At 34.6% G+C, this 26808-nt stretch overlaps 3 protein-coding genes across 5 annotated transcripts; 1 reads left to right on the plus strand and 2 right to left on the minus strand.

Moving 5' to 3' along the window:
* Positions 1-450: 450 nt before the first annotated feature.
* On the minus strand, positions 451-3158 carry LOC106138714 (uncharacterized protein C9orf85 homolog). 2 transcript variants are annotated; one of them, XM_013339965.2, is made up of 4 exons: positions 2987-3158; positions 1958-2275; positions 1134-1225; positions 451-603 (listed from the first exon to the last, which is right to left on the minus strand). In XM_013339965.2, exons 2-4 carry the CDS (start codon positions 2267-2269, stop codon positions 471-473), a joined length of 537 nt encoding a protein of 178 aa, XP_013195419.2. In that variant the 5' UTR covers positions 2270-2275; positions 2987-3158; the 3' UTR covers positions 451-470. The 2 variants fall into 2 exon arrangements, with proteins under 2 accessions (XP_013195419.2, XP_013195420.2); XM_013339966.2 differs by having other exon boundaries at positions 2997-3154.
* Positions 3159-6821: 3663 nt separating this feature from the next.
* On the plus strand, positions 6822-8969 carry LOC106138666 (U7 snRNA-associated Sm-like protein LSm10). The gene is made up of 3 exons (XM_013339880.2): positions 6822-7120; positions 7787-7904; positions 8741-8969. The coding sequence occupies exons 1-3, from the start codon at positions 6972-6974 to the stop codon at positions 8879-8881; spliced, it is 408 nt and encodes a 135-aa protein (XP_013195334.1). The 5' UTR covers positions 6822-6971; the 3' UTR covers positions 8882-8969.
* A 3858-nt stretch (positions 8970-12827) lies between these two features.
* LOC106138425 (cryptochrome-1) lies at positions 12828-26648 on the minus strand. 2 transcript variants are annotated; one of them, XM_013339569.2, is made up of 11 exons: positions 26424-26648; positions 25327-25399; positions 22471-22716; positions 22137-22388; positions 21361-21545; positions 21110-21281; positions 17232-17457; positions 16458-16598; positions 16217-16368; positions 15595-15797; positions 12828-14692 (listed from the first exon to the last, which is right to left on the minus strand). In XM_013339569.2, the coding sequence occupies exons 3-11, from the start codon at positions 22689-22691 to the stop codon at positions 13965-13967; spliced, it is 2280 nt and encodes a 759-aa protein (XP_013195023.2). In that variant the 5' UTR covers positions 22692-22716; positions 25327-25399; positions 26424-26648; the 3' UTR covers positions 12828-13964. The 2 variants fall into 2 exon arrangements, with proteins under 2 accessions (XP_013195023.2, XP_013195022.2); XM_013339568.2 differs by having other exon boundaries at positions 22471-22907; positions 26424-26647.
* Positions 26649-26808: the final 160 nt, after the last annotated feature.

The raw sequence follows: 26808 nt of genomic DNA on the forward strand, positions 1-26808 counted from the left end.
CTATTTTGTTCTCTTAAACAAGCAAACACATCGCCCGAGGCGGACGCAAAACATCTCCCGCGTTCGCCTGAGGGAGGGGTAATTATATTTTATCGTCCCAACACATTAACTGATGTTCGTGTTTACAGTCGTACAAAACATGTCATTTAAACTTTGAAAACATTGCTGTCTTCCGTGGTGGCTTTTTCCGTCCGCTTAGGGTGACGTGTTTCCTGTCTAAATAGTTAAGCCACGTCCAATATTTTGTTAAATGCTTGATTGTTGGTGGTAGAAACAAACAAACAGTCTCACAAGAGACCCAGCTGTAGCAGTACAAAAGGAATAAATATAGGATATTATGGAACTATGATACTTCTTTTGCATTACACTCCTTTCCTGACGTTGAATGATTGACATGCATTTCTGTAATTTATCAGGACCTATTTGTGGATGGAAATGAAAGCTGTTAAGTAGCAAATGAACAAATATATTCAAGTTTCTTCTTCAAAATCAGAATCAAGATCATCTTCTAGGTGCAACTTATCTACTCCTGCTAATACATCATCAATATATGACAACATTTCCGCCGTAATTTTCTGTTCTCCACCTTGTTTGTTTATATACCTGCAAATATCAATCTTTCATAAGTATAGTATAAATATATATTTTCCATCAATAGTATGATATCCGGCAGTATAAACTAAACTCAGCTATGTTTAAACCTTTAGAAATAAGCGCAACCCATGTACTTTTGTTTCTTGTGTTTGTTTATCATTCCCGATATTTTCTGGTAAATTGGTAAATCTTCAATAAAAAGGAAATTTTAACTTCTTATGTTGCAGTCCAAAAAAATAATATGGATTGCGTTAACTACCTTACACCATAACGGACTTGTCCAATGTAATACATAATTAGTGTATGATAAAACAGTAGTTCTGTTTGTTTAGCTAAAAAATCTGTTGTGTGCGACGTCACAATCTTTCATCCCCTCTTTAAACCCCTTCCCCCTTTTTTGACAATAAAAAGTAACCCATGTTCTGTGTCAAGTCTACATATATCTGTAATGAATTTTATCAAATCAGTTCAGCGGTATAGGTGTAAAAGCATAACAGACAGACAGTTATTTCGCAATAATAATATTGGTAGGAATTTACCTCAACAAACTTCGTCGCTTTCTTTCTGGAAGTCCCTTCAATAGTTGTTGTATATCAGTGTCACCTTGTGTTGTCACATCTTTTTCTTCTATCTGAAATAAACAATTATATGAATAATAAAAATGTCTTTGCAAATCATTACAATCACACAAGTATTCAAAAAACTGTATGACATATTCTCTTTCCAATAAAGTTTAAGAGCCTTCTATCTGTAACTTTTTGTTACAAGAATTATAAAAGCTTGTTCTGAAGTTTAACTTGACTACTACATTCAGAAAACAGATGAAGTAAACAAAAATATATAATTTCAACTAAAACTTTTGAGAAAAATAATCATTATTGAGATAAAAACCAATTTTCATTTTTCAATTTATTCACATTATGGATACCTTCATATAAATTGTTTAAACAGTTAATGCACTTAAGAGTTTATCAATCACAACATGAAATTATATTTTTATACTAGCTTTTGCCCAAGGCTTCACTTGGGCAACTACTAATTTAAAATATAATACTTTTTTAATTCATTATTAATCCAGTATCATCTCCTGAATTTTAATTTTCCTGTATTTTAAACATACAGAATTTACCCTTCGACAGATTTATTGCAGGGTAGACAGAGCCTGTCTTGAAAAATTGATAGGCCATGCTGTTTGGCTTAATGATAGAATTGACATTCAAATAGGTTGCTAGCCCATCGCCTAAAAGAATCCCAACTTTTATGATATCCATGGGAAAGAAATGGTCCTTTTCTTTTTTCTGTTGGTGCTGGGAACCACACGCATATAGATAAACATTTTAATGAAGATCACTTAGAAACTCACTTCAACTGGTTTGCAACACTTGGCGCAGACATTTTTTTCTGTTACACATTTGGTACATAACAAATGGTATGCATATTTAATAGCCTTTTGTTCACAGCCTACGCATTTTCGTGGTGCTGTTAGAGGTTTATATTTCTTGTATTTTATTTTCCAATCAATGATATCTTTACATCTTTTACACACACCAGTTATTTCTAATGAATTTATAAATTTTGTCTTATGACTGGTATCATGTAAATCATTTTTAAACACAGTTTTATTCTGATGCTTTTGTGGTCTCTTTCTAGATATATTGCCCCTGGAATTACTCATTTTTCACTGAAACAAAAATATAGTAATAATTTGTTACAAATAACAGAAATGTGATAACGAAGGAGAAATGGAACAGAATTTTAAAGAAAAAATATTATAAAGCTGAAGAGTTTGTTTATTTGTTTGAACGGGCTAATCTTAGGAACTACTAGATCAAATTAAAAATTCTGTGTTTAATAGACCATTTATCAAGGAAGGCTTTAGGCTACATAACATCACGATGCAACTATTAGTAGCAGAGAAATAATGGACAATGTAATGTAATGGGGTAAATAATTCATCCTCAATGATGCCCAAAATAACTATACCTCGCGGACGAAGTCGCGGGCACAGCTAGTATATTGATTACGATCTTGCCTAAAGCAAAAAATGAAGGTTTTGAAGAAGAGGAATACAGTCTGGAACCGAGTGTAATGGAGGATCATTTGCAATCAATGTAGCAGGATAAAGACAGATCGAAATTGTGGAATGAAGATATGCAGGTAAATGTATTCCTTCCAATAAGTACATACATAAAATCACGCCTTTCCCGGAGGGGTAGCAGTGAATATATAGGTACAACAAATGTTATTCGGCTGTCACTTACTTTTTTGTTGAACAGTTTGATTATTTTGAGATAATAAATAAAATAAAAATAAATGAAGGAAAGATAAATGGAGAAACATACATACTCCGTCTACGAAAGAGACACATGGCAAAAGAAGTAATTAATAATACCTGATGTTACCTTCGTCCTAATAAAAATGTATTGTTATATTTTTTACTCGTATATTTCAAATACTTTTAATCTGATTGAATAGGTTTATTTCATTAAAGCTGTATTGCGCTGGTACAATTTCTTAGGTTATCCAAGTCGATCAAAGTCTTGAAAGAATTGACATTGACAACCGTTTTTGTTTTTTGCATTAAAGAAATAGACTGATAATATACGTAATCCTTATTTTGTGTTTTCAACTATTTCTAAAATAACTTTATGTTGGTCCATCCAGTCTTTACTGAGACTAATATGACTATTTAATTCTGTGGCAATTTTATGCTTGTTATCTTTAAGAACTGTAATAGCTTCATTATGTTACAGTTAAAACTAGTTTTTAGATAGAACGCGTTTTCCCTAGTTAGAACTAGTTTTTACTAAATGCCTTTGTTAAAACTAGAATTAACTAATGCTCAAAGAGCCAGTTAAAACTGTTCCGATCAAGGTCAAAAAGGTGTCTCTGCAAGAAAAATGATTGCCTTTCCAACACAAAGTGCCACGATAGTTTGTCTTGTAATAAAAAGTAGATCCTCATCCTTTTTATAAATTTAAGATTGTTTAATTTTTATATTGTACTAGAGGCCGCCCGCGACTTCGTCCGCATGGAAACCCTATCAATTCCGCGGGAACTCTGGGATAAAAAGTAGCCTATGTGTTATTCTGGGTCTTCAGCTACCTACATACCAAATTTCATGGTAATCGCTTCAGTAGTTTTTGCGTGAAAGAGTAACAAACATCCATACAAACTTTCGCCTTTATAATAGTAGTAGGATAGTAGTAGGATGACAGAGTTGAGAGGAATGAGTGTGAGGAATGAATGTTGAGAGGTTTATCCTGACACAAGCACTCGAATCCTCATAATAATATAAGGATTTCAGTGCTCGTATTAAGAGACCGCTCACCCCATGCATAGAAAATGCTGACCACAATTCATTCCTCTCAATTATACTTGTCTTACACTAAAGGAACATTTTAGAGCACATCGACATGAAATATTATACTAATTAAAATTAAATAATATATGTCATCATAATCAAACAAGTTTTGTGTGTTCTGTTACACAAACATAAAATTTTAAAAAGGATAATTTTTAAGGAACTTTGGTTAACATACAATATAAAAATGAAACAATCTTAAATTTATAAAAAGGATTAGGATCTATTTGTTATTACAAGACAAACTATCGTGGCACTTTGAGTTACAAAGGCAACCATTTTTCTTGCAAAGACACCTTTTTGACATCATCCTTTTTTACATACGCAGCGCATAAATCCTTTGCCTGTTCCTATGGCTGCTTCCTTAGCAACAGTTCTCAAAGGTAAATTTGTATTCGGAACATCTACTTCAAGCAAAAAATTTTCTTTGCACTTGTTGAATTCTCACCTGAAAATCAAATTAAATTAGTCATCTTTTATCTAATCACGATATAATTACCTATATGTTAAAAACAACTAAGTAATACATAGTAACATACCTGCAATATAATTTTAACTGGAACAGTTTTAACTGGCTCTCTTTGGAAGAACTAGTTTTAACTGATATTTAATTTTGAGCATTAGTTAATTCTAGTTTTAACAAAGGCATTTAGTAAAAACTAGTTCTAAATAGGGAAAACGCGTTCTATCTAAAAACTAGTTTTAACTGTAACAATTATATCTCAAGGCAAGTCAGAATGATCTAAATTACCAGATACTCTTTATAACAGAACCCAATCCGTCTATAAGACCTCGCTTAACGCGATTTGGTTTTAAGCTTTCTTATTACTGGTACATCGCTTTATCCTGCTTTTTATGAACTTGTAGAGCAAAGAGATAAGTGCTGTCATTACAAAGTTAATGATTCCATGTCAAACAAATCAAACGTAATCCTGTTTCATTTTGATTGAACCTCCGTCTCCTAGTAATAAGTTTCCGGGAGAGACTTGATAATAAGAAGTAATATTGTTCACTCAAAATTATTATGTATGTAAAAAATGTTCCAAAAAAAATTACCACTCCATCTCTTCCCATAGGCGACTGAGAGATAGGTTAAAAACTTGAGATATTTCATTTAGGCGAAGCATTGGTAACCTGTCATTATTTTAATTCTTACTTTCATCATTAAGCCATACAGCTGAACGTGGCCTTTCAGTCTTTTGAGAAAGTTGGCTCTGTCTACGCCTTAAAGGATAAACATATTTCATTTTCCCACATTGTTAGAAATCGAAATAATAATTCAGATCCGTTTCGACTTAAAATAAAATTTCAGGGGGAAACTTCACGCAATGCTCTCCTCCAGCCTCCCCCTGAGGACGAAGTTCGGGATCTACCAATCGTACCTCAGATCCCGCCTCACCACGTGCCGCTCCACGCCCGGGTGAAATCCTGCCCTCGCTGCCTTGCGGCAGACGTCGTCGAGCAGCGATGACGCCGCCGCCGATGGGAACTCCCAGTGTATGAAGACCCAGGCCGCCACGGCCACCCCATCGACCTGCCTACAGTCGTAGGCAGCGTTGATACAATTCAAGAGGGCCAAAAGCCATGAACAATCAACTCCGACTCCCCTTAGCCCTTACCCGACGACGAAGATCTTTGATCTAGTCTGGCGGAAGATCTTCCCTTTGGTAACGGTTGAGCTGAACTATCGCTCCCGCTACAATGTAATGGATATGTCTACAGCTGTATTGCATCTTGTACTAATGTTAATTGTTGCGATTCTCGCACTAAAACTGGATTAAACTATAGGACTTACGTTTGAAATTACTATTCTGCGTTGTTACAGTCTCTCTTTGTTGTTCTTGATAAACAAAATACTGCAGACACACTTCCACTTTATACCACGTATATACCCTGCGTGGTGGACAGAGCCAACAGTCTTGAAAAGATTTATAGGCCACGTTCAGCTGTTTGGCTTAATAATAGAGTCGCCTTTTACGACATCCATGGGAACGATATGGAGTGGTCCTATTCTTTTTCTATTGGTGCCAGGAACTACGCGGATTTTTGATTGATTTCAATGTAATTTAACAAAATATTCTCAACGCCGATTTGTTTTGCTGACACGGCAATGCGCTGCGGCCTCCCTTCACCTACTTTCTCTTTTACTGATAGGTAGATGGCATGGGATAGAACTAACTAGTTAGTAACTAGAGTTAACTCAAAGGGCTTAACAGTTTTACATGTCATGTACTTAAACACCTGATGTGGCCTTAGCCTAAGGCCATAGACTTGTGGCGGCGTTTGTGCCTATGACACATAAGTTGCATTCCTTTGCACTACAAATTATTTGCTTTGCACCCAGCTGAATGAATCAGCTGATTCTGACTGACAGTGACGTAAATACGCACCATTTATGAAAGCACAGAAAATTAGGTAAGCAAGCTTGTCAGGACGTGTGCAAACCGTGCGTGATTCTATTCTAAGCCTTTTAAATATATATATCTCTGTATAAGGATATAAAATAAAGTTCTACAATAGCTCTGAAGATTAAAAAAAGAAAGGTGCACACTTATTTCTCATAGGTTTTTACATTTAAAAAGATCAATGACAGTATCTACTCGAACTCTGTTACAAATTGCAAGTTGGGGTGGTTTCGTGGTAGGAACTACTGGCTTTTATTTACAAAATACTCTTATTGACAGGGTAAGAAACTATGATTATTATAGAGACGCCCTAAAAAAATTGAGGACTCATTCAGGCGCTGTTTATTATCTTGGTGAACCCATAAAAGACAAACGATTTAAATTAAGTGATACGGACAATAATTTCTCAGATGGTAAAACTGCTAGATTCAGAATACCAGTAACAGGACCCAAAGATAAAGGTACATATTATTTTTGGGCAGAAAGAAAAAACACCGAATGGGTTATTTCCAAAGCAGAATTGGAATTGAAATCAAAAGATTCTACACTAGTGATTGTTAAAGAAAAAGTATCATCTTAACACTATTGCATACTGACTTTCGAATAAAATGGAGAAAATGTTTGTTGGTTCTTCAAAAGAAAAGTTTTATTATCATAATACTTTATTGTGTTTAGTGAGAGCCTTAGAAGGCAAAAATATTACTATTGACCTTCGAAATGATTCATATATATGTGGATGTATTACAACTGTAGATGGGTGAGTTGAGAAATGTTTACTTTGTTGGGGATATCAATTTTTTTAAATTTTAAGGTTCAAGTATACAGGATTTAAATTTTTATTATGTTGAGATCGAGAGAGACGGTCTCTGTGGCGCAGCGGTAGTACGCTTCTCTGTGTCACCGGAGGTCCCGGGTTCGAATCCCGGTCAGGGCATGATGAGAAAGGAACTTTCTATGATTGGCCTGGGTCTTGGATGTTTATCTATATAAGTATTTATTATAAAATAAAGAATCGTTGAGTTAGTATCTCGTAACACAATTCTCGAACTTACTTCGTGGCTAACTTAATCTGTGTAATTTGTCCTGTATATATTTATTTATTTATTATTTAGATATTTTTTTTATGATTCTTGATGCTATTTGTTATGTGCAACTTTATTGTAATATATAATTACCAGAATAGGTTTAATTGGGAGGAGCAACAATGAAATCCAATTTGATTTGCATTTTATTTAAGTGCTAGCAAACTATCTCACTCGCATAATAAAATAGTTTTCCCACTGAGGGTACATTCCGAAAGTCATTAAGCAAAAAAGGGGCATTGAATGCAACAAAACATGAAGTAAGAAATTTTACTATTGAAGCTTTATTTTGGTGTATAAGGGAGAAGGAGAGCTATTAACAATTTTTTGCTTTATTTTAGATTTATGAATGTATCTTTTGCCAATGCAGTCTACTGTGATCCACAAGGCAATGAATTCCAGTTTGAAAATATTTTTGTACAGGGCCGCAACATTCGATATGTTCATGTCCCAGAAACCGTAAGTATAATATTACTAGTATACTATATGGTAGACTATATTATAAGCTTGGCCCTTTTCATTGCACTTAAATTTTAATTCTTTGGTTTCCTTGGTTAATCCCAGTCTCCACTTGAGGGGAGCCTTATGACTGATGATCACTTTCATTCAATCTCTGAATGGGCCAGGGTGCCATGCAATATTTTGCCAAACTTATCTTCTTGTAGCCAAAAAGGTTTCAGCGCCCCACCACATTCAAAATTTTTATTAATTATTAGGGACATTTCAATATTATTTAATAACTAAGCTGTGCCCGCGACTTCGTACGCGTGGAATAGTTATTTAGGGCATCATTGAAGCCCGCAAGGATGAATAATTTTCCCCAATTTTTCCCACATTCTCCATTATTTCTTCGCTCCTAATAGTTACAGCGTGATGTTATATAGCCTAAAGCCTGCCTCGATAAACGGTCTATTTAACACTAAAAGAATTTGTCAATTCAAACCAGTAGTTCCTGAGATTAGCGCGTTCAAACAAACAAAAACAAACTCTTCAGCTTTTAATATTAGTATAGATTGTCATATCTTTTGGTTTCACAATATTGATTGTCGTCAAATAAATTACTTTAAACTAAAACTTTACTTTATCCAAACTTAGAATAGAAATGTGGACGAGACAATACATTGTTACGATTTTTACGAAATTTAAAAAAAATATGTCATTTCCTTTTGGGATGGATGATGGTAGGTTGGTCGGAAAGAGCTTGCTTAGGAAAGAGTTACATTTTACTAAGCAAGCTCTTCATTAGACCATTTATAAAAATATAGGGTAAATTAAGAAATTTACTTACTTTTTAGATGTCAATGTTAACAATAATAAAAAATGAACTGACTGGCCATAAGCGAAGAGTTCCTGATAAAAAGCTGATTCAAAAATCAAGAAAAGCAAAGAAAGCGCTTCGACAACATATGGAAACAGTTGCATCCTTGGATTTGTAGATATGTACCTATCTGCCGAATGTATGAATTACCACAATACTGTATTTAAGTATAAATAGGTAGGTAGTTAATAAATTTTTGATTCTAAGATTTCTTTTATTTTTCTACTTTAATTTTCGATCAACTTTTACTAGGTTTCCAAATGAGCTTTGATCATAAGAAATATATGATCGAAGCACATTTATTTAACACACAAATTCAACCTGACAAAATCAAAAAGTCTTCAATTTTAAACTTCACTTATACTCCCCATAAACCCAAGTCTCGCAGCTCAGTCTTTCTACCGTAAAAAGTTGTGAGATCTATGTAATACCAAGTCGGTTAATCTATTTAGTCTCTACTTAAAGGTCCTTCTGTCCTTAGTTATTACATAAGTTATTATCATGCCATTTGCAAATCCTATGCATTTTTATGGGATTACAAAGTTATTCATGCAGTTGGTGTATTTAGAAAACTAGACCGAAATTACAAAATAATTAGGTTTTCCCATGATTAAGACACAAAACTCCATTGAATTCTAAATTTGAAGCTTCTATGTCTGCTAGAAGTGCTTAGACTTTTGATGATGGGTGAGTCAGTCAAGCAGTGAGTGACAAAATTCAGAAACTGTAACAAGTTGTAATTCTTAAACTACTGGTTCAAATTGACTGAAATTTTAAATATACCGTGTTTATATAATGTCTGATTAGTTACTTTAGAAAATTCAGGCTTCTTGTTTTATCCACAACTAAATTATAGGGGAGTCGAAAATAGCCTGAATTGCTTCGAGAAAAGAATGGTTCGGCCGTGCCCCTTTTTTTTGCTCGACTTGGCGGGGGCACTGCCGTGCCCCCAGATTAGTGGCCAATTATCTGTGGGTGTGCCTGAAATAAATAATTTGTGTATATGGTAGTGCCGTGTGCCGGGTGGTTCCCAGCACCAATACAAAAAAGAATAGGACCACTCCATCTCTTTCTCATGGATGTCGTAAAAGGCGACTTAGGGATAGGCTTACAAACTTGGGATTCTTTTTTAGGCGATGGGCTAGCAACCTGTCACTATTTGAATCTCAATTCTATCATTAAGCCAAATAGCTGAACGTGGCCATTCAGTCTTTTCAAGATTGTTGGCTCTGTCTACCCCGCAAGGGATATAGACGTGACGATATGTATGTATGTATGTATGTATATGGTAGTTTTGGTGCTGCTGTTGAAGTAATGCTCTTCCAGCAGGAAAATTCTAAACTAATAATTGCAGCGAGAATGATGATGTGCGGGCAAAAATAAAATTGGTGCAAGTTCAGGTTCTCGAAATATGTACTAAAAGTTTCCTGCTGGACTGGATTTTTCAAAATCGTTTTTCTCTTAAACCATTACTAGTGCGCAAGTAGTTCTTAATATGTGCCCATTGCTCATATTTAAAAACAGTTTTAAGAAAAATCTTATTAGTCTCGAGTGATGATTACTCGAACAAAACCACTAAACATAGCGTAATCACACATTTTCAAAAATCCGAATAAACAAATCATAAGAAAAGGTATGTAAAACCCCCTCAAAACTGTATTCGGCCTTCTTTATTTATTTATTAGGCAACACAACAGTAATAAGATACAAGGTTTCTCAATAACTTAGCATCCTAAACGCGTATGCGCAGTTGCTTAAGCTTAATAACTAATATAAAACTTGTCATGAGCAAGCAGTTACAATAATAAAGTACAAAAATTACAAATACATACAATACAGTTAACCACAAACAATTACAAAAACAATGCCAGACTATGTACTAGATGTGGTGCAGAGAATCTTGAATGTATCAGTTTTAAATTTGCGTAATCTGCAATTAAATATATCAATGTCTATGTCCACATTGCAGGATATCTCATTATATTTCCGGCACATCCTAGCCAATGGGTTCGAGAACGACGTATTATTTTTATAAACGGGCAGTACAAAGATAGGCAGGGTGCGACGGGGATTATATCTTATACTAATATTCTTTTTTGTATTGGTGCCGTGTGGTTCCCGGCACCAATACAAAAAAGAATAGGACCACTCTATCTTTTTCCCATGGATGTCGTAAAAGGCGACTAAGGGGTAGGCTTATAAACTTGGGATTCTTCTTTTAGGCGATGGGCTAGCAACCTGTCACTATTTGAATCTCAATTCTATCTTAAAGCCAAATAGCTGAACGTGGCCTATCAGTCTTTACAAGACTGTAGGCTCTGTCTAACCCGCAAGGGATGTAGACGTGATTATATGTATGTATGTATGTACTAATATTCAATTGAGAGAGCAATGTCGGAGAATCAATTATAGAATGTAGTATTTTAAACTAAGTTATGAGACCTTGTTGGTGACAGCGGGTACTAAGATCCGAAATGTAAAAACATTTAAGTTTTTCCTGGTATGATGAACGATTACGGCCTTCTTCATCTTCTTGATGCCTTTATAAAGAGTTTCAAAAGTGTAGGTAGAACCATCTATACATATAATAAAACAGTAAAAATATTTTGTCTGTACATTTAGTATTTTTGACTAATGGATAGAGGGACACTAAGAATGAATAATAGAAAGCAAAAGTTTTTAATTTTTTTAATTTCTTGTCTGTCTGTCGTCTGTAGGATGATGACGATTATCTCCCGAAAGTACCTACTGAACCGATTTACTTGAAACTTTCACCAGTTGCTTTGTTTTAACTCAGAAAAACATTTAAAGTTTGTTTCATGAAAATCGGTTCACTAAAAAAAGTTATCGTAATTTCAATGAACTCAAGGCATGAGTTTGCCTGCAAATAAGTTACGAAATTTAAAATTCAACGTCATTTATCATTATACGACAGCATTATACCTATAACATATAATATATATATAACATAACACATATATATAACATATAAGTGAAAGGCGACTAAGGGATAGGCTTACAAACTTGGGATTCTTTTTAGGCGATGGGCGAGCAACCTTTCACTATTTGAATCTCAATTCTATCATTAAGCCAAATAGCTGAACGTGGCCATTCAGTCTTTTCAAGCCTGTTGGCTTTATCTATCCCGCAAGGGATATAGACGTGAGCACATGTATGTAGTCTACTTTAATTTCGACACTACCGCAATGGCCTCGATGATCCAGTGGTTAGCGCGTGAGACTATGAAGTTGGTGGTCCAAGTTCGAACCCCAACAAAAACAAGTTTTTTGTGTTGTTTGAGTATTTTATTTAAAAAACTGAAAATCAAAATACTACATATAATAAAACGGTAAAAATATTTTGTCTATACATTTAATATTTTGACTGAAACGGATAGAGAATTTTTTTTTACATTTTTTGTATGTCTGTCTGTATGATTAAGATTCAACTCGAAATTTACGCGGACGAAGTCGCGGGCAATAGCTAGTTATTTAATAATACTACTAAAAGTGAAAACGACGCGCAGGTTGCTAGTTTAGTAGAAGGTTGCAACCAATCCGGGCTTCACACGGGTATTTTTAGTGAAAATTGAATAAATAATTGAATTTGAAAAAAAGTTTGGGATGGTTGACAATAAAGTACGTACGATTCTGATATCAATCAATCCAATAAAATATCTTGATGATGAAATAACTTTAAGTCATAAGGATTAATAATCTGGTGTACTTAGTTGTAATGCTCAAAATTAGCATTTCAGCAGCACCTTTTTATTAAATGATTGATTTGGTGATTGTTTCTATTTTGTATTACCTTGATGTTGACGAAGCTGTTGTGAATATTTTGTAATATTTTTTTATTAAAATACTAGAGGCCGCCCGCGACTTCGTCCGCATGGAAACCCTATCAATCCCGCGGGAACTCTGGGATAAAAAGTAGCCTATGTGTTATTCTGATTCTTCAGCTACCTACATACCAAATTTCATGGTAATCGGTTCAGTAGTTTTTGCGTGAAAGAGTAACAAACATCCATACAAACTTTCGCCTTTATAATAGTAGTAGGATTTTTTTCTTAATATCAATTATCTTATATTTAGTTCTTTATTATAAAAGTTAGACCATTATTGTAATCGCGGATTTTTTTTATAAATCTATTATAAACCTACATTTTTGTAGTACATTGTTTGCATAAAAGTATAATCAACCATGTGGCCAGCGCACTCCAAGTAAAGCTTTTTGGAAGCGCTTTTTTCCCGGATTACTTTACAAATATTGATTAATATGTCTTAAAACTATTTATTTCAAAACAAATATATGCCTATAGCACTTTCGGATAATGGGAGCTTTCTCTATAAATGGCTATAACCATTTGTTTAGAATTCATTCACCATGAGGAAGAATAATAAGAAAGAAAAAAAACTAGTTTGGAATTGTTCCACTTATTATTTTTATTTACCTGATAAAAAATATTCACATATTTTACAAAAAAAAATATATTTAAAAAGTACTCTTACCATCAGATAATTTTATTTTTTAATACATAAAATGTAATATGTACGTACAATACATATTATAAACTAAAGTAATTGCACAATTGCAAAGGTATTTTTTGTATATATAATAAATATACAATAAAAAAACATCAGGTACAAACAAAACTAAATTTGATGGATCCGTTCAATACTTTTGGTTTGCTTTCATTTGTCAATAAAAAAAATTTTAGCACATCTTTGGTACAAGCAAACCGCGTGTTTTTCGGCTGCGTAAGAAAGGAACAATCTACCTCTCCGTACATTTCGTAGGAGGCGACCAAAAATACAAAATCACACCGAGTGCTACAAAAATTCTGAAGGCGGGGTTTCTTAATTATTATTAATTAACGAGCAATTAATTTGTTTTGAACCATAACAAAGCAATTCAATTACTACAATTTAGATCTGCATGATTTGCTATTATTTACAAAGGTTAGTAACAATTAAATATCGATTAAACTAACATAATACTAACACTATTTTAGACTTTTTAAAATTAGATTCTATATAAATAAAAAACCTTTTTACATAAGTACATACATACATATCGTTGATATTCAGGTATTGTAAGTAAAAAAAGTCCAACCGAAAAGACACACCTCTGTAAGGAACTGGATAAATTAGCTCCACAAAAACTTTTTCATTGAATCGTTTTATCACGCTAAATAACTTTCACTTTTGATTTTCATTAGAAGCCGATTTATTTTTATCTTCTCTGTCAGCATATGTACCATCGGTAATTAAACAAGAGTTAGTTTCTCTCTTCTCCTTGTTGTCATTGTCTGTGGCAGTGTAGGTGCGACCTGGTACTACAAATGTCTGTGAACTGTCGCTGTGAGAATTCTGTAAGTTTTTTTTATCTGGAAAAGCTGTAATGTAGAATTTGGGTTTTATATAACCGTAGTTACTATTTTTTACAGACGTTTGATAATCTTCGTTTTTGTTGGACTGCTCATTACGGTACACTTCTTTATTGGCATATTCTTGAGTGTAATTGTTTATAGCCAAATTTTTGAAATCGTAATTCTCTTGTTTGCTTGGAGGTTTCATCGGGTCAATCCTGGTGTTGTTAGATTTACATGTGGCAAGTTGTCCATTGATGACGTAATTGTCTAAAGTTTGAGCACAGCTTGTGATAGTAGCCGGAGACACGTTAGAGTTTTGTATTTGTTGTACAATGACAACTTGCTTGAATTGTTGCTGTTTGGAGTCCGCCCGTGGAAGAACTTTAGCAGGCTGTTGGAATATTGCTGCGTTTTTGTACTGTACAATTTGCGGAGTCGATTCCGGAGTTTGAGCACATAAGTAATTCGATTGATTTATACTTGCAATTATTGAAGTGGGGCTCGGCGAAGACTGCATTACGTTTGGTCTCTGAAGCTGAGCGTTGTTTATATTTGCTAAAACGGAAATTATAGTGTTATTTTAATTTAATATGTATAAAGAATGATGAAATATAAATAGCTTAATAAATACTCTTCCACGCATTTTAGTAATAACTATAGACCAACAATCTCGCTGATAAAGTATTTGAATTCGAACCAAACAAATTCGTCCGTCCGTTCGAAAATTTATTTTAAAGTATTACAATAAAACCCACAATCCTTAAATATTAAAATCTACACATTGTGAGTGAACTGGGTTAAAATTTAAGGATTGTGTATTTGATTGCAAATATTGCAATACACTTAGATCCATTTGGAAAGATAACTTTAAAATGGCGGATAAAAGGTCGGACGATTTTTTGTATCTCATCCTATAGTATTAAAAGTGCAATATTTGTATATTTTATATATATTATCTATGTTTTGATCTCGAACCTATACCTTGGGGCCTACTTATATATTATTTTAAGTAATATCAAATTAGGATCTGAAACAGACTTTTATTCTCGTCATAGTTTTTGGTATTTAGCCATCTGTGTACAAAGTCTCGGCCTAGTCATATGAACAATATCACTATTGGCTATGTATATTTTTGTATATATAAGAGGATGCTTTCCATCTCATGGGACCTACGCGCAAAAACAGTTTCACATGCAGGAAGATCCCATATTAACGTCTAGAAGTAGTTCTTGCCACTTTCTTAGCACTCCTGTGGAAACGTCGCATAGTGCAATAAATAATTGGTAAAGCGAAGACTTGATTTTATAAAAAGGAATAAAAACTTTTTCTTGCTAATGAACAATTGGTTGTAGAATAAAAAAACGGCACTAGTACAAGATTTACAGGAAAATATATAATTTTTATTCATATATTTCCGACTGGGACCTATCCCCCAAAAAATCTAGAAAAAAAATTACCTTGCGGCTTGTACTTGGCCAGCTGCGAGTACACCTGCTTGATCCTCTCGATGTTGATCTGGGAGACCTTGTTGTGGTCGACCATCGGCAGCGGGTAGTCGCGGCCGATGATGCAGCGCGCCGCTTGCTGGACCGACTCCGGCGCCACCCACGGCTCGTGGATGTAACGCGTTGGCATATTTTTCAACGCGGGGATGTAGCGTCTGAAACGAAATTCATTTGTTAGTTAATTCGATAACAAAGCGTTTTTCGGATAAATAAAACTCAATCACAATGTTAGGCTCAAAACTTGCGTCGAATATTATGTTCACTTTGGGAAGCGGAATTTAAAACCGAAGTGCGAAAATTGATGTTGCACTTGATCTGAACCTAGCTCCGAATCATAAGGATGCTCCAGGGTGCATAGTAACGGTGACATAAGATAAAACTAAAATCAAAATATATAAGAAATTACAAACTAAATTAACAAATATAAATTTGGACTTTGTAGGCTCCTGTAACTGCTCTGACAAAAAAGACCTCTATGTCTACTTCGTTAAGCAAAAGCGTGTCTGCAAAAGCAATACAAGCTACCAATGATTAAAATATTTCATTTAGTACTGTACTCTGTCATTGAACATACCTAATGAAATCGCCGTTGGGGTCGGTCTTGCGGCCGAAGCGAACGGGGCAGTAGCAGTGGAAGAACTGCTGGAAGAAAGATGAACAGGAGAGCCACATCCACATGCCGGCGTTCACCGACCAGTCCGCGTCTAGCAGAAGCTCGTCGAAAACCTGAACGAAATACCAGTTTTATTCACATTGAAAAAATTCAATACCAATTCTTTTTTCCGGAACCCAATAAAACTTTGTAAGCAATCTACCTTCATGCCTTCTTCCCATGAGATCCATAGGTCTCCCCTCGTGAGGAAACAGGCGACAGCGTGACGCGCAAGATGATGAATCCAACCTTCTTCTCGAAGTTGAATCATAATGGCGTCAATCCAGGGGAAACCTGTTTTACCCTGCGTGTGTCATATAAGAATGTTTTTATTTTGTCAAATGATCATACACAAAGACATTTTCAACCGACGATACTAATTACGAGTGACTAAGCCAAGCAAAGAAAATGGAAAACTGATGTCACTGTGTAATTTCTTTTTGACTGTGGTTTCTTCATCAGGTGTTCCAGTTTTCGAAATGAAGGAAGTATTTAACATCTATATTATGTTGCTTTGGTTTAATAATAATATATTGAAAAGTCAGCATAAAACGACGTACGGCGCTCGCATCAAACAGAAAGCTGAGGACAGCTGATAACTAACTGAGAAATTATTTGGATATATTTTTTGATCAGCTACTTGCCAGACAAACCCTTATAATTATTTGGTGTGGAACGGTTCATTTTTAATTTTCGGAACTAAATGTAATATAAAACTGCTGTGTTATCAGACCTATAAGAGTACCACATGATATTGTGTTCGCCTTTAGATAACATTTATTTTAATGCCACTATGATAAGACCAGAGAATAAGATTAGACTTCATTGCCTTCATAACGAGATGAGACCTGCTAAAAAGGAACAGCAAATGACTAAATAAAATTACATGGAAAAAATAGCAGCAACACTTCTACAATATCAAAACGTACAAACTTACGCCCGCCCATTTTACTAGAGCTTCTTGATTTTTCTCCCAAGGGATCTGTACGCATATTGGATTTCCTTCCATTCGGTCGAAATTAGGATTTCTTGTGGCAGCGCAATAGAAAAATTCCCTCCACAATATTTGTCCGTGCAGTGATAATGGTGGTCGCACTTGCTTTACCCGCTTGTAAAGTTCTGTTAGCTGATAATAAAACAGTCTCGTAGATAAGCAACCGAACCTAAAACAAGGGGAGATACAAATATTTTAATAGTATGTTAGACTAGGCCATTCCAGACGCATTCCAATAAACTACAATAATGAGGTTACAGCACGTAATCATGTAATTATCACATGTGCCGTGTGGTTGCCGGCACCAAAAAAAAAGAATCGGACCTCTCCTCTTTCCCATGGATGTCGTAAAAAGCGACTAAGGGATAGGCTTATAAACTTGGGATTCTTCTTTTAGGCGATAGGCTAGCAACCTGTCACTATTTAAATCTCAACTCTATCTTCAAATTAAAAAGCTGAACGTGGCCTATCAGTTTTTTCAAGACCGTTGGCTTTGTTTACCCCGCAAGCGATATGGACGTGACTATACGCATATGTTATTATCACATTATTATCCTTTGTTTATTTGGTTCTTTCTGGGGATCTGGATCCGTCTGTGACCAAAGTCAGATTTTGCCCCTGCGGGAAAAATCGGGAGAATCTCTTAGAGCATTTCTATGTTCCAAGATGCTCTTGAGACAAAAACGAAATAAATCGGACGTACGACCGAAAGAAGTCAGACGGACTGTTTTAGTTGGACGGAAAATGTGTAACAAAAATCGATTCAAAATGATTAATTCTTTATTATTCATTGTTCAAAGTTGAAAGTCTGTCTGTGTATTCTTTCTCTCCATCCACTGGTTGTCTGGAAGAAATCGCTATAAGCGATAAGACCGCCCATTTCACTACATTTAGGTATTTGCTATTTCCAAATATTGTTATTTTTTATGTGAAATAAAGAGTTATTCATTCATTCATTAATTTCGGTATTATCACTACAAATGTAGTATAAAACAAAGTCACTTTCTCTGTCCCTATGTATGCTTAAATCTTTAAATTGATACAGTTTTTTTCAATAGATAGTGATTCCAGAGGAAGGTTTATATGTATACCTAATAACATCCATTAAACAGTGGAGAAATACTGTTATTTTTGTGGTTTCTAATGTGATGTAGTTAATATCATATTTTTTCCCGCTTACATTGCAAACGCAGGCTGAATCCTACGCGATTTATCAAAATAATATACTAATTATTTCTACACATTGAAAAGGTCTACAGAAAACTCCGCGATGGTATATGTCTATCCCATCTGTGGATATCCCACTATAACATTTTTTGTCATATTACTTTTAACGACAATCAGCATTGCACCCGTGCGAAGCCGAGGCCGGTCGCTAGTATCTTATATATAAAATTCTCGTGTCACAATTTTCGTTCCCGTACTTCTCCGAAATTGTTACATTGTGAGTACATTGAGTAGGTCTGAGAATCGGCCAACATCTCTTAATAATATTTTTCATACCCCTCAGTGATAAGGGTTGTCCACGCTTAACATTTTTTTAACTAAGAATTATTTAAAAATTATTTATATGGCAAAACATCGTTTGCCGGGACAGCTAGTAATCAAATAATAGAAGAGTCAATCGAATGTACCAATTTCCTCAGGAAGACAATCGGCGCACAACGATAACTTTACACAATAGTAATTAATTGTAAGATGAAAACTATCATAGGTAGTTTTTGTCATACCTCTAAATACGTATACCTACCTAATGTATACAGTCGTTACTGATAAGAGTTCACGAGCTGTCCACGTGGATGCCAACTAAGTTAACGACACAACCTGTTTTTCTCAACGTTTTCTGTCCTATATAACTCGGGGTCGCTATTAACACAATGCAATTCTTCACAGAAATTTGTAAGACTTTAAAAACTTTCTATTTCTGAGAGGGAGCGGGGCGTGACTTTGCTGATTAAGTAACTTAAAAGAACTTTGAAGCTATTGATTCAATATTCATACTGTGATAGTAATATTATTCATTATACTTCCGATTTCGAAATAAAAAAGGCCAAAACGTGTTTTCAGATCTTAGGAATTATACCATAAAGGTATTTTATTGAGTTCTAATAGGAATCCAAATTACATCTACTTTCTCTAACCAATCAACTTGGGGCGAAAATATTTTTTTTATAGGTGTGCATTGTTTGTAACGCGATAACTTTCGAACGGTTGGTCTAATTTTGATGAAATTGAAAATGTGTATAGGTTTGTCAATATAATTTTAAGTCGTTTTTGAGATTCATAATTTTATAAAAATGAAAAGAGTTCTCGAGGGTCGAACGACCACTATTGTTTACCAGCTTTCGTTCGGAGCTGAACTCAGATGAAAAGTAGGTACCCTTAATTAAAGTTGCTATTTGTTTTATGGAAATCCACTCAGTTTCATCGTACAAACATGCTGTGAAATTTTCATTAACCAATATAAATTCACCCTTAATGTCGGGATTCATTCAATCATTATTCATCATCATCTTTGCGTTTGTTCAAGTTGCGTTCTCATCCCTCTTGAATGGATGCCCGAGCCAATGCGATACGATTGAATGTATAAACAAGGTTTTTGTACGAAGAGACTCTGACCTTCACAACCTTTGCAGAGGAATCTTTGTTCATGTTTTGGTTACACATCCCCAAATATGCAACCTCGTAACGACATTTTCTCCAAGCGTCAAAGCATCGGTATCAAACTATAATCATCAATCAAATTATAATGTGCGGTCGAGATAAAACTAACACCTCTCAATATAATTTATATGGGAGGCCATATAAATTAAATTGAGAGGTGTTAAGTTTAATATGCCCCCCAACATACATTTCTCGGAGAAGAGTCATTGGTACAGAGCCGAGATTTGATTTGAACCTAAGCATCTCTTAATCGGGGTCTTAACTATTCGACCGTCGCCGACGCTCTTTTTATAGGTAAAGTTGTGTGAGTGTGTAAAAACAAGGCCCCGCGCATGCGCGTCCTTTACGGTGATGTTACGTCTCCCGCGGCTGTACCACCACGTGTTACGATTAAGAAATCGTTCTTGGAAACCGTAACTTCAAAGGCCCGAACTTTCTCAACGCTCAACTCAGAAACATTATTATGATTTTTCCTATGTAGGTTTTTTTTTTTTAACTTTAGTATTTTTCTGGTAAAATATCATCATCATAAATGGTTTTTATAGCATAGTTTTATAGGTGGGTGTCAAATGAATAAGGAGTATAAAATCATTCAATGTTCTGGTTTTCAAAAGCCGATACAAAATATTGTTGTGTCGTTTTGATTTTCAATCATTATTAATCCCCCGATGTTACACCTGATATAAAACGATAAGGTGTTTCAGTCTGAAACATCCTAACTAGACTGCAAGTCCGGAGACATACACAACCACGTCTTTATCCCTTACGGGATGGATAGAGCCTACAGTCTCAAAAAGACTGAAAGGACACGTTCAGCTTTATGGATGAACTGATATTCATATATTGTCAAGTTGCTAGCCCATCGCCGTAAAGAATCCCGAGTTTATTAGCTATTCAATAGATTGACTTTTAACTTTAATCTATACGGGAAAAGGAGCAACTGACACACACTAATTGTCATTGCTACCGGACCAACATGGAAGCTTTTTACGACATCCATGTGAAGGTAACTGGTCTTATTCCAAAGTGCCGGGAACCACACGGCACTATTCGTACATGCTGTTCATAGGTTTTGTAATTTGGATAATACCTTAAAGGAAGGAAAAAGCAGTTGCGACACCTAACGTAAAGGTGCGGGTAACACAGAACTTTCCTACCTTAAGTAAGGAGACAATCCTGTTTGACTCGCAAGCAGGGACTGTGGCGTCATCTTAGGACGGCCGAAAGACGCGACCCAAGCTTTTCTTTCCAGATGCCTTTCCAATCTAGCCAAGGCTTCACTTTCTCCTCCCATCCAAACAGGAGGCTTCAAACCCTCAACGTCGAACCCTGGAATAAAGCTCAATGTGTAATAGAATGGCAATTTTTTTGTGCAAAACATATTTTATAAGCTTTTGGATATACTCACCGAGTTCTTCGAGTGTGGGAACTCCGAAGCGGTCGTCGTGGTCTTCGGTAAGAGGAGTGGTAGCTCCGTTCAGCATTTGAGCGGTTATGGCCGCCTCGGCCGGCGGCGGCGGGGGCATACTGGCGATCAACGCCTGAAACTGGTGATACGTCAAAGGCGCCTTTCCCCCATTTCTCTCAATTATTCTAAAAAAAAAAACATTTTTTAAGAAATATTTTAAAAATGTACATACAAAATGAAAAAAAAATATTTAGTTTGTTTATTAATGGTTATCTCCGAAAATACGGATGGTTATATTTTTTTATTTTACCCCAAATCTACGTTAACGTAACGTAACCAAGACATCAGTCTGATACAATAAAGTAGGAACGATACTTTATATATAATCTACATACATACTTAAATATAATCACGTCTATATTCCTTTCGGGGTATATATATTATATATATATAATACATACATACATACATATGATCACGTCTATATCCCTTGCGGGGTAGACAGAGCCAACAGTCTTGAAAAGACTGAATGGCCACGTTCAGCTATTTGGCTTAATGATAGAACCGAGATTCAAATAGTGACAGGTTGCTAGCCCATCGCCTAAAAGAGGAATCCTAAGTTTATAAGCCTATCCCTTAGTCGCCTTTTACGACATCCATGGGAAAGAGATGGAGTGGTCCTATTCTTTTTTGTAATAGTGCCGGGAACCACACGGCACTATATATATATAATATATATATATATATACATATATAGAAGCTAACGATTGACTCACTTATCTAACTTGTAGAGTGTATGTGACACACGAGATATGACCGTAATGCCAACCTCGCGGCATTTTGACATAATATTATGGTCCCGAACCCGGCCGTACGGCTCTGGGTCTTCTTCGAAGGTAAGCGCGGTGGTTCCCCACTCGCGGAATAATTTTGGCAAAGCATCGGCGGGTTGGCCACGGACCACAAACAGACGAGAATTAAGCTTTTTCAAGCTACTATCCAAATCCTCTAAGCACTGTAGAAGGAATCTGTAAATGATGAAATGCCAAATTCTTAATAGGAAACACAGCATTAAAAAGGTATGAAAAATGACATAATAAAACAACAAACCTCCACTTGTTAATTCCAACATTTGTGGAACTTGCGAACCATGGGTCGATGATAAACACACATCTGAAGGTAATAGCTCCATTGAGGCCTTCCCTTAGTGCTGGATTGTCATGGAGTCTCAGGCCCTTCCTAAACCAGTGCACGATGTGCCTGCCATTGGGGCCGGGCGGCGCGGGCAGGCGCGAACTCGACGCGGGCAGCGTTTCGGGGGCAGCAGACATCACGCGATCACTTACATGTCGCGTACTGCATTAACATTACATTCCATTATACTTTTTTACTAATGTGCCCAACCAACCGATCGCCTGTCCGTCCATATGAACGGAAACTTTGACATATTGTTATAAATCCTGACAGTCAAACCTGCTACCCAAAACTTAAGGAAGAAAACCAGTGCCAATCTGTCAGGTGTAAAAATATGTGAATGTCCAATATGCCTGAAAGAGAAAAGCAAAAGAAATAAAAAAATGTTTCAAAAAATATAAATAAGCTCACAAAAAATTGTGTTTGATTTTGTTGGTTGTTTCTTTCTCAGCATAAACTTTCTTTGTATGTAAAACATCAGTCTTCAATATATTTGTATTAAACAATATGCTATTCTGCACATTGGCTGCATCATAGTTGCAGCAGGAAGCCTATAGAAAAATCATAGCATGTAGTATATGCTCAAATACATGTGTCGAAATAACAAAATAATAGGAAATCTTAACCCTCAACTATGAAGATCGTTCAATATTAAAAATATTTGAAATTAATGTTCAAATATTTTGTTCTTAGTCATTTACTAGAATAATAGAACCAACTACTTGTTATGATAAAAAATTTATTGACTAAACAAATCGGGTTATATGTACATATATGTACATGTCAACGGAAAATAACAACACTGCGAGTTTTTAATTTTGATAGTAAATTTATACACTTTCGTAAGATTCTAAAGGAGAAATGAATTATATTAGATAACGTCCACATACCGAACTCTCGCGTAAAATAATAAGTAAACGCAAGTGGTTGAAGTGCTGAAGTGAAATTTACCACAGAGCTACGAAAGTTTTATAGTGACCATAACCAAAATAATAGGATAAAGTCACTTTATATTGAACTGCTAAGACAAATCTAAAGATAAGTGGACTATAAAAATCCGTTAAGCTATTCTGTAAAAAGGTATGAGATACAAGAAACGCGCAAAAAACATATCCCTTCCTTTGCACTTGGGCAATAAAATGTAACCTTATATTATAGGTTTGAAAGGAAAATAGCGTAAAATAGAGAAAATGGTAGGTAATCTGATAAATTTTTAATTTGGTAAGTTAAACTTGATGCAAGGGGTCAATTCGGTACATTGAAAATATTGAAAAAATAAATAGCAGGGGGTGGTAGTGGATCGATACCAAACCCAAATATGTGATTAAAAATTTTTTGTCTGTCTGTATGTTCAGGCATCACGTGAAAAGTAACGGTTCGATTTCGATACTTTTTATCCTGGAAAATACGTAGAAAAAAAAATAAATCTTAATTTTTCAATTTGATGTCATTTCTAAGACTGTTCTTATGTAAATATATAATATGTACGTAGTTTAAGATGTCATCGTAAATTGGTTTATTTAGGTTGGTATTTTATTTTCTTTTTGTTTATCTTTGGAAACATAGGTATAGTAATTAGGTTACAAGGTAAAGTAGGTTAGTTAGGAATAAATCATAAACGCGAAGACCGACATCCGCGCGGACGGAGTCGCGGGCGGAAGCTAGTATTATAATAAATCAGTAAAAAAATTTTGCCTATACATTACGTATATTTTCAAAAAAATAATTAATTACGACGAAGAAATAGTAAACATGAATTTGAAAAAAAAGTGTCTGTCTTTTTGTAAATTTGTTTGTACATGCTAATCTTTAGAACTACAGAACGGATTTGAATGAAATTTTTGGGTGTATAGCTCTTATGCATGGCCAACATAAAGGGTATAATTTATTTTGAAATCTGGAACAGCTGATGTCGAATTAAAATAGCTTAGTAAAATATAGGAAATTTAAAAAAACTCTTAACAATATTTGTTCAGCATGAAATGCATTTTCTGTTTGCATATAAAAATTGAAGACCTGGAACACCTGATGCAGACCATTATAGACCAGCTAAGTCATCCGAATTACGGAAAAAGAAGTCTTAACAAAAGTTGTTCAACCTAATGATCATTTTCTTTTGGCGAAAAAAAAAAATTAAAGATCTGGATCATGTGATGTGGAAGCCAAAGGGACCAGCTACTACTATTGTAATTTGTACAGTAATGACGTCTTAGCAAAAGTTGTTCTACCTGATGATATTTCGGTCCATTTGTTTTTGAATTTATTCATTACAAACAAAAACACAAATCTTTTTTCTCTATATAATATTAGTATGGATATTTGTAGTCAACTAGTGCCCTGGGGCTCCCCTGCCGAGAGAATTACGGAATTAATTTCTCTTTTTTTTTTTTTTTTTGTTAATCTAAATTAAATCCTATTAATGCCAAATTTCGTTGAATTTTATTTTGGTGAAATAAGTAAATTTAATAACCTTAACCTTCGTATTTCCAATAACACGCAAACGCGGTTGCGGGTAACAACTAATAATAAAAATTTAAGATATAGATGTAAGATAATATAATTCATTTTTCGTTTAGAATCTCAGAACTGAAATCTGATCTGGGAAATGTATTAACTGTCAGATCTTCTCCTGACATATATAATGTACCTACAAAATATAGGTAACTTCATATATTTATGCACGTAAAATTATGTTTAACTAAAATAAAAAAATTAAAATCTTAGTTTGGTATCTCCTATTATATAATATACTAAATTAATTTATTTACTCACCTGCATTTTGATGTACTACTCTGTTTGTGACTTTCAGGCACGCTGTGTTAGATGTGCTTGTGTGATTAATCACCTACCGAAATTAAATCATTTTTAATAAATTAATATGAACTGTGTCTATAACATAGTTTGTGAGGGATAAGAATAGAATAGAATGATTTATTTTCAAAATTGGATACAGGGTATTACTTATTGACGTCACATCACTTAAATCTAATTATAACTATTACCGCTTCCAAAGCGCATGTGTAGAAGAAGCGGCAGAACAAACTACACTGCAGCATTTTCACCGAACATCAATTTACAAATATAGATCTATTAAATCTAAATCGTGGACAAATGCACATTGTCAAACATTAAAAAACATAATTGAATGTAAAACTAATTACTTCAATGCGAGTATTTCATCAAATAAAAAATTATGCATTAGGGATAGGATGTGGGTAGATATGAAGCAAAGCTTCTAGGTATAGGTAACTAACAGCTTCAACATTTATATCAAACTAGCTGTTACCCATTTTAAACTTTGCCTTTATCCATTTCAAATCTCTATAAATTTGAACTTATTATATTATTCCACAATATTTAACTGCCAATTACATAAAAATTCTGTCAATAATTTTTACCTGAAATAGCACACACATATTAAAGATTAAATTAAATAAATTCTTGATCCAATATGTATTTGTTTTTTCAATAAATTTAAATAAATACTAGATATACCTACCTAAATAAAGAAATTAATAATTTTGATACAAACTAATGCACAAAAATTGTCTAATATTTTAGTGCCTTACCTATATAGGACCACAGGTATCATGACAATTTCATCAAATCAGAAATAAGATCACTTTTGGTTTACAATTTACACCTACCTACGTTTACTGGATATTGTTACATACCTACTTAAGGTATGTACCTACATTAATATTTCTAAACCTTACCTTTCAGACAAAAAGGTATTGCAATTTGTAAGTACTGCTTAGATCATGTTAAAATAATAAAAAAAAATTGACATAAAATAACAGTAGGGTACCTATCCTCTGTTACTTTCCAAAAATTCATCAAGAAATCGACCTTTGCTTTGTTTGACTTACCTGGGACAACAAGTAACGTCAATATAGTAACAGGACAATAAAATAACACAAAAAATGAAATTTACGTTTATACGTATAGAATATAGTAGTCGTATTAATCAACAATACTTTAAAAACAAAATTCTAAAATCTAGCACACAAATCCATTGAACTGTTGTCAAAATTGTCCTCGTCTACCTAATCGACTCCAGTAACCACGCCGCTTGCAACGTGACCAAAACCACAACACAACGTGACTTAGGGTAGAGTTGCCAACTCAGATATTGAAAAAGGCCTTATGTAGGTATATGTAGGCCAATTAATGAGTATATTCAAGCTGTAGGTACTGTATGACTAAATGATAGAATTAAGATTCAAATATGAACAGGTTGCTAGCCCATCGCCT

The sequence above is a fragment of the Amyelois transitella genome, chromosome 4 (genome assembly GCF_032362555.1).
Source record: "Amyelois transitella isolate CPQ chromosome 4, ilAmyTran1.1, whole genome shotgun sequence".
NCBI lineage: Eukaryota > Metazoa > Arthropoda > Insecta > Lepidoptera > Pyralidae > Amyelois > Amyelois transitella.

Coding starts and splice junctions, on each gene's coding strand:
- LOC106138714 (XM_013339965.2), bottom strand. CDS start 2,269: ATGAGTAATTCCAGGGGCAATATATCTAGAAAGAGACCACAAAAGCAT. Junction 1,226..1,957: donor AGTGTTGCAAACCAGTTGAA/GTGAGTTTCTAA, acceptor TGTTTATTTCAG/ATAGAAGAAAAAGATGTGAC. Junction 604..1,133: donor AAGCGACGAAGTTTGTTGAG/GTAAATTCCTAC, acceptor TGATATTTGCAG/GTATATAAACAAACAAGGTG.
- LOC106138666 (XM_013339880.2), top strand. CDS start 6,972: ATGGAGAAAATGTTTGTTGGTTCTTCAAAAGAAAAGTTTTATTATCAT. Junction 7,121..7,786: donor TGTATTACAACTGTAGATGG/GTGAGTTGAGAA, acceptor GCTTTATTTTAG/ATTTATGAATGTATCTTTTG. Junction 7,905..8,740: donor ATGTTCATGTCCCAGAAACC/GTAAGTATAATA, acceptor CTTACTTTTTAG/ATGTCAATGTTAACAATAAT.
- LOC106138425 (XM_013339569.2), bottom strand. CDS start 22,691: ATGTCTGCTGCCCCCGAAACGCTGCCCGCGTCGAGTTCGCGCCTGCCC. Junction 16,599..17,231: donor CTCTAGTAAAATGGGCGGGC/GTAAGTTTGTAC, acceptor TGACACACGCAG/GGTAAAACAGGTTTCCCCTG. Junction 16,369..16,457: donor CATGGGAAGAAGGCATGAAG/GTAGATTGCTTA, acceptor TATTTCGTTCAG/GTTTTCGACGAGCTTCTGCT.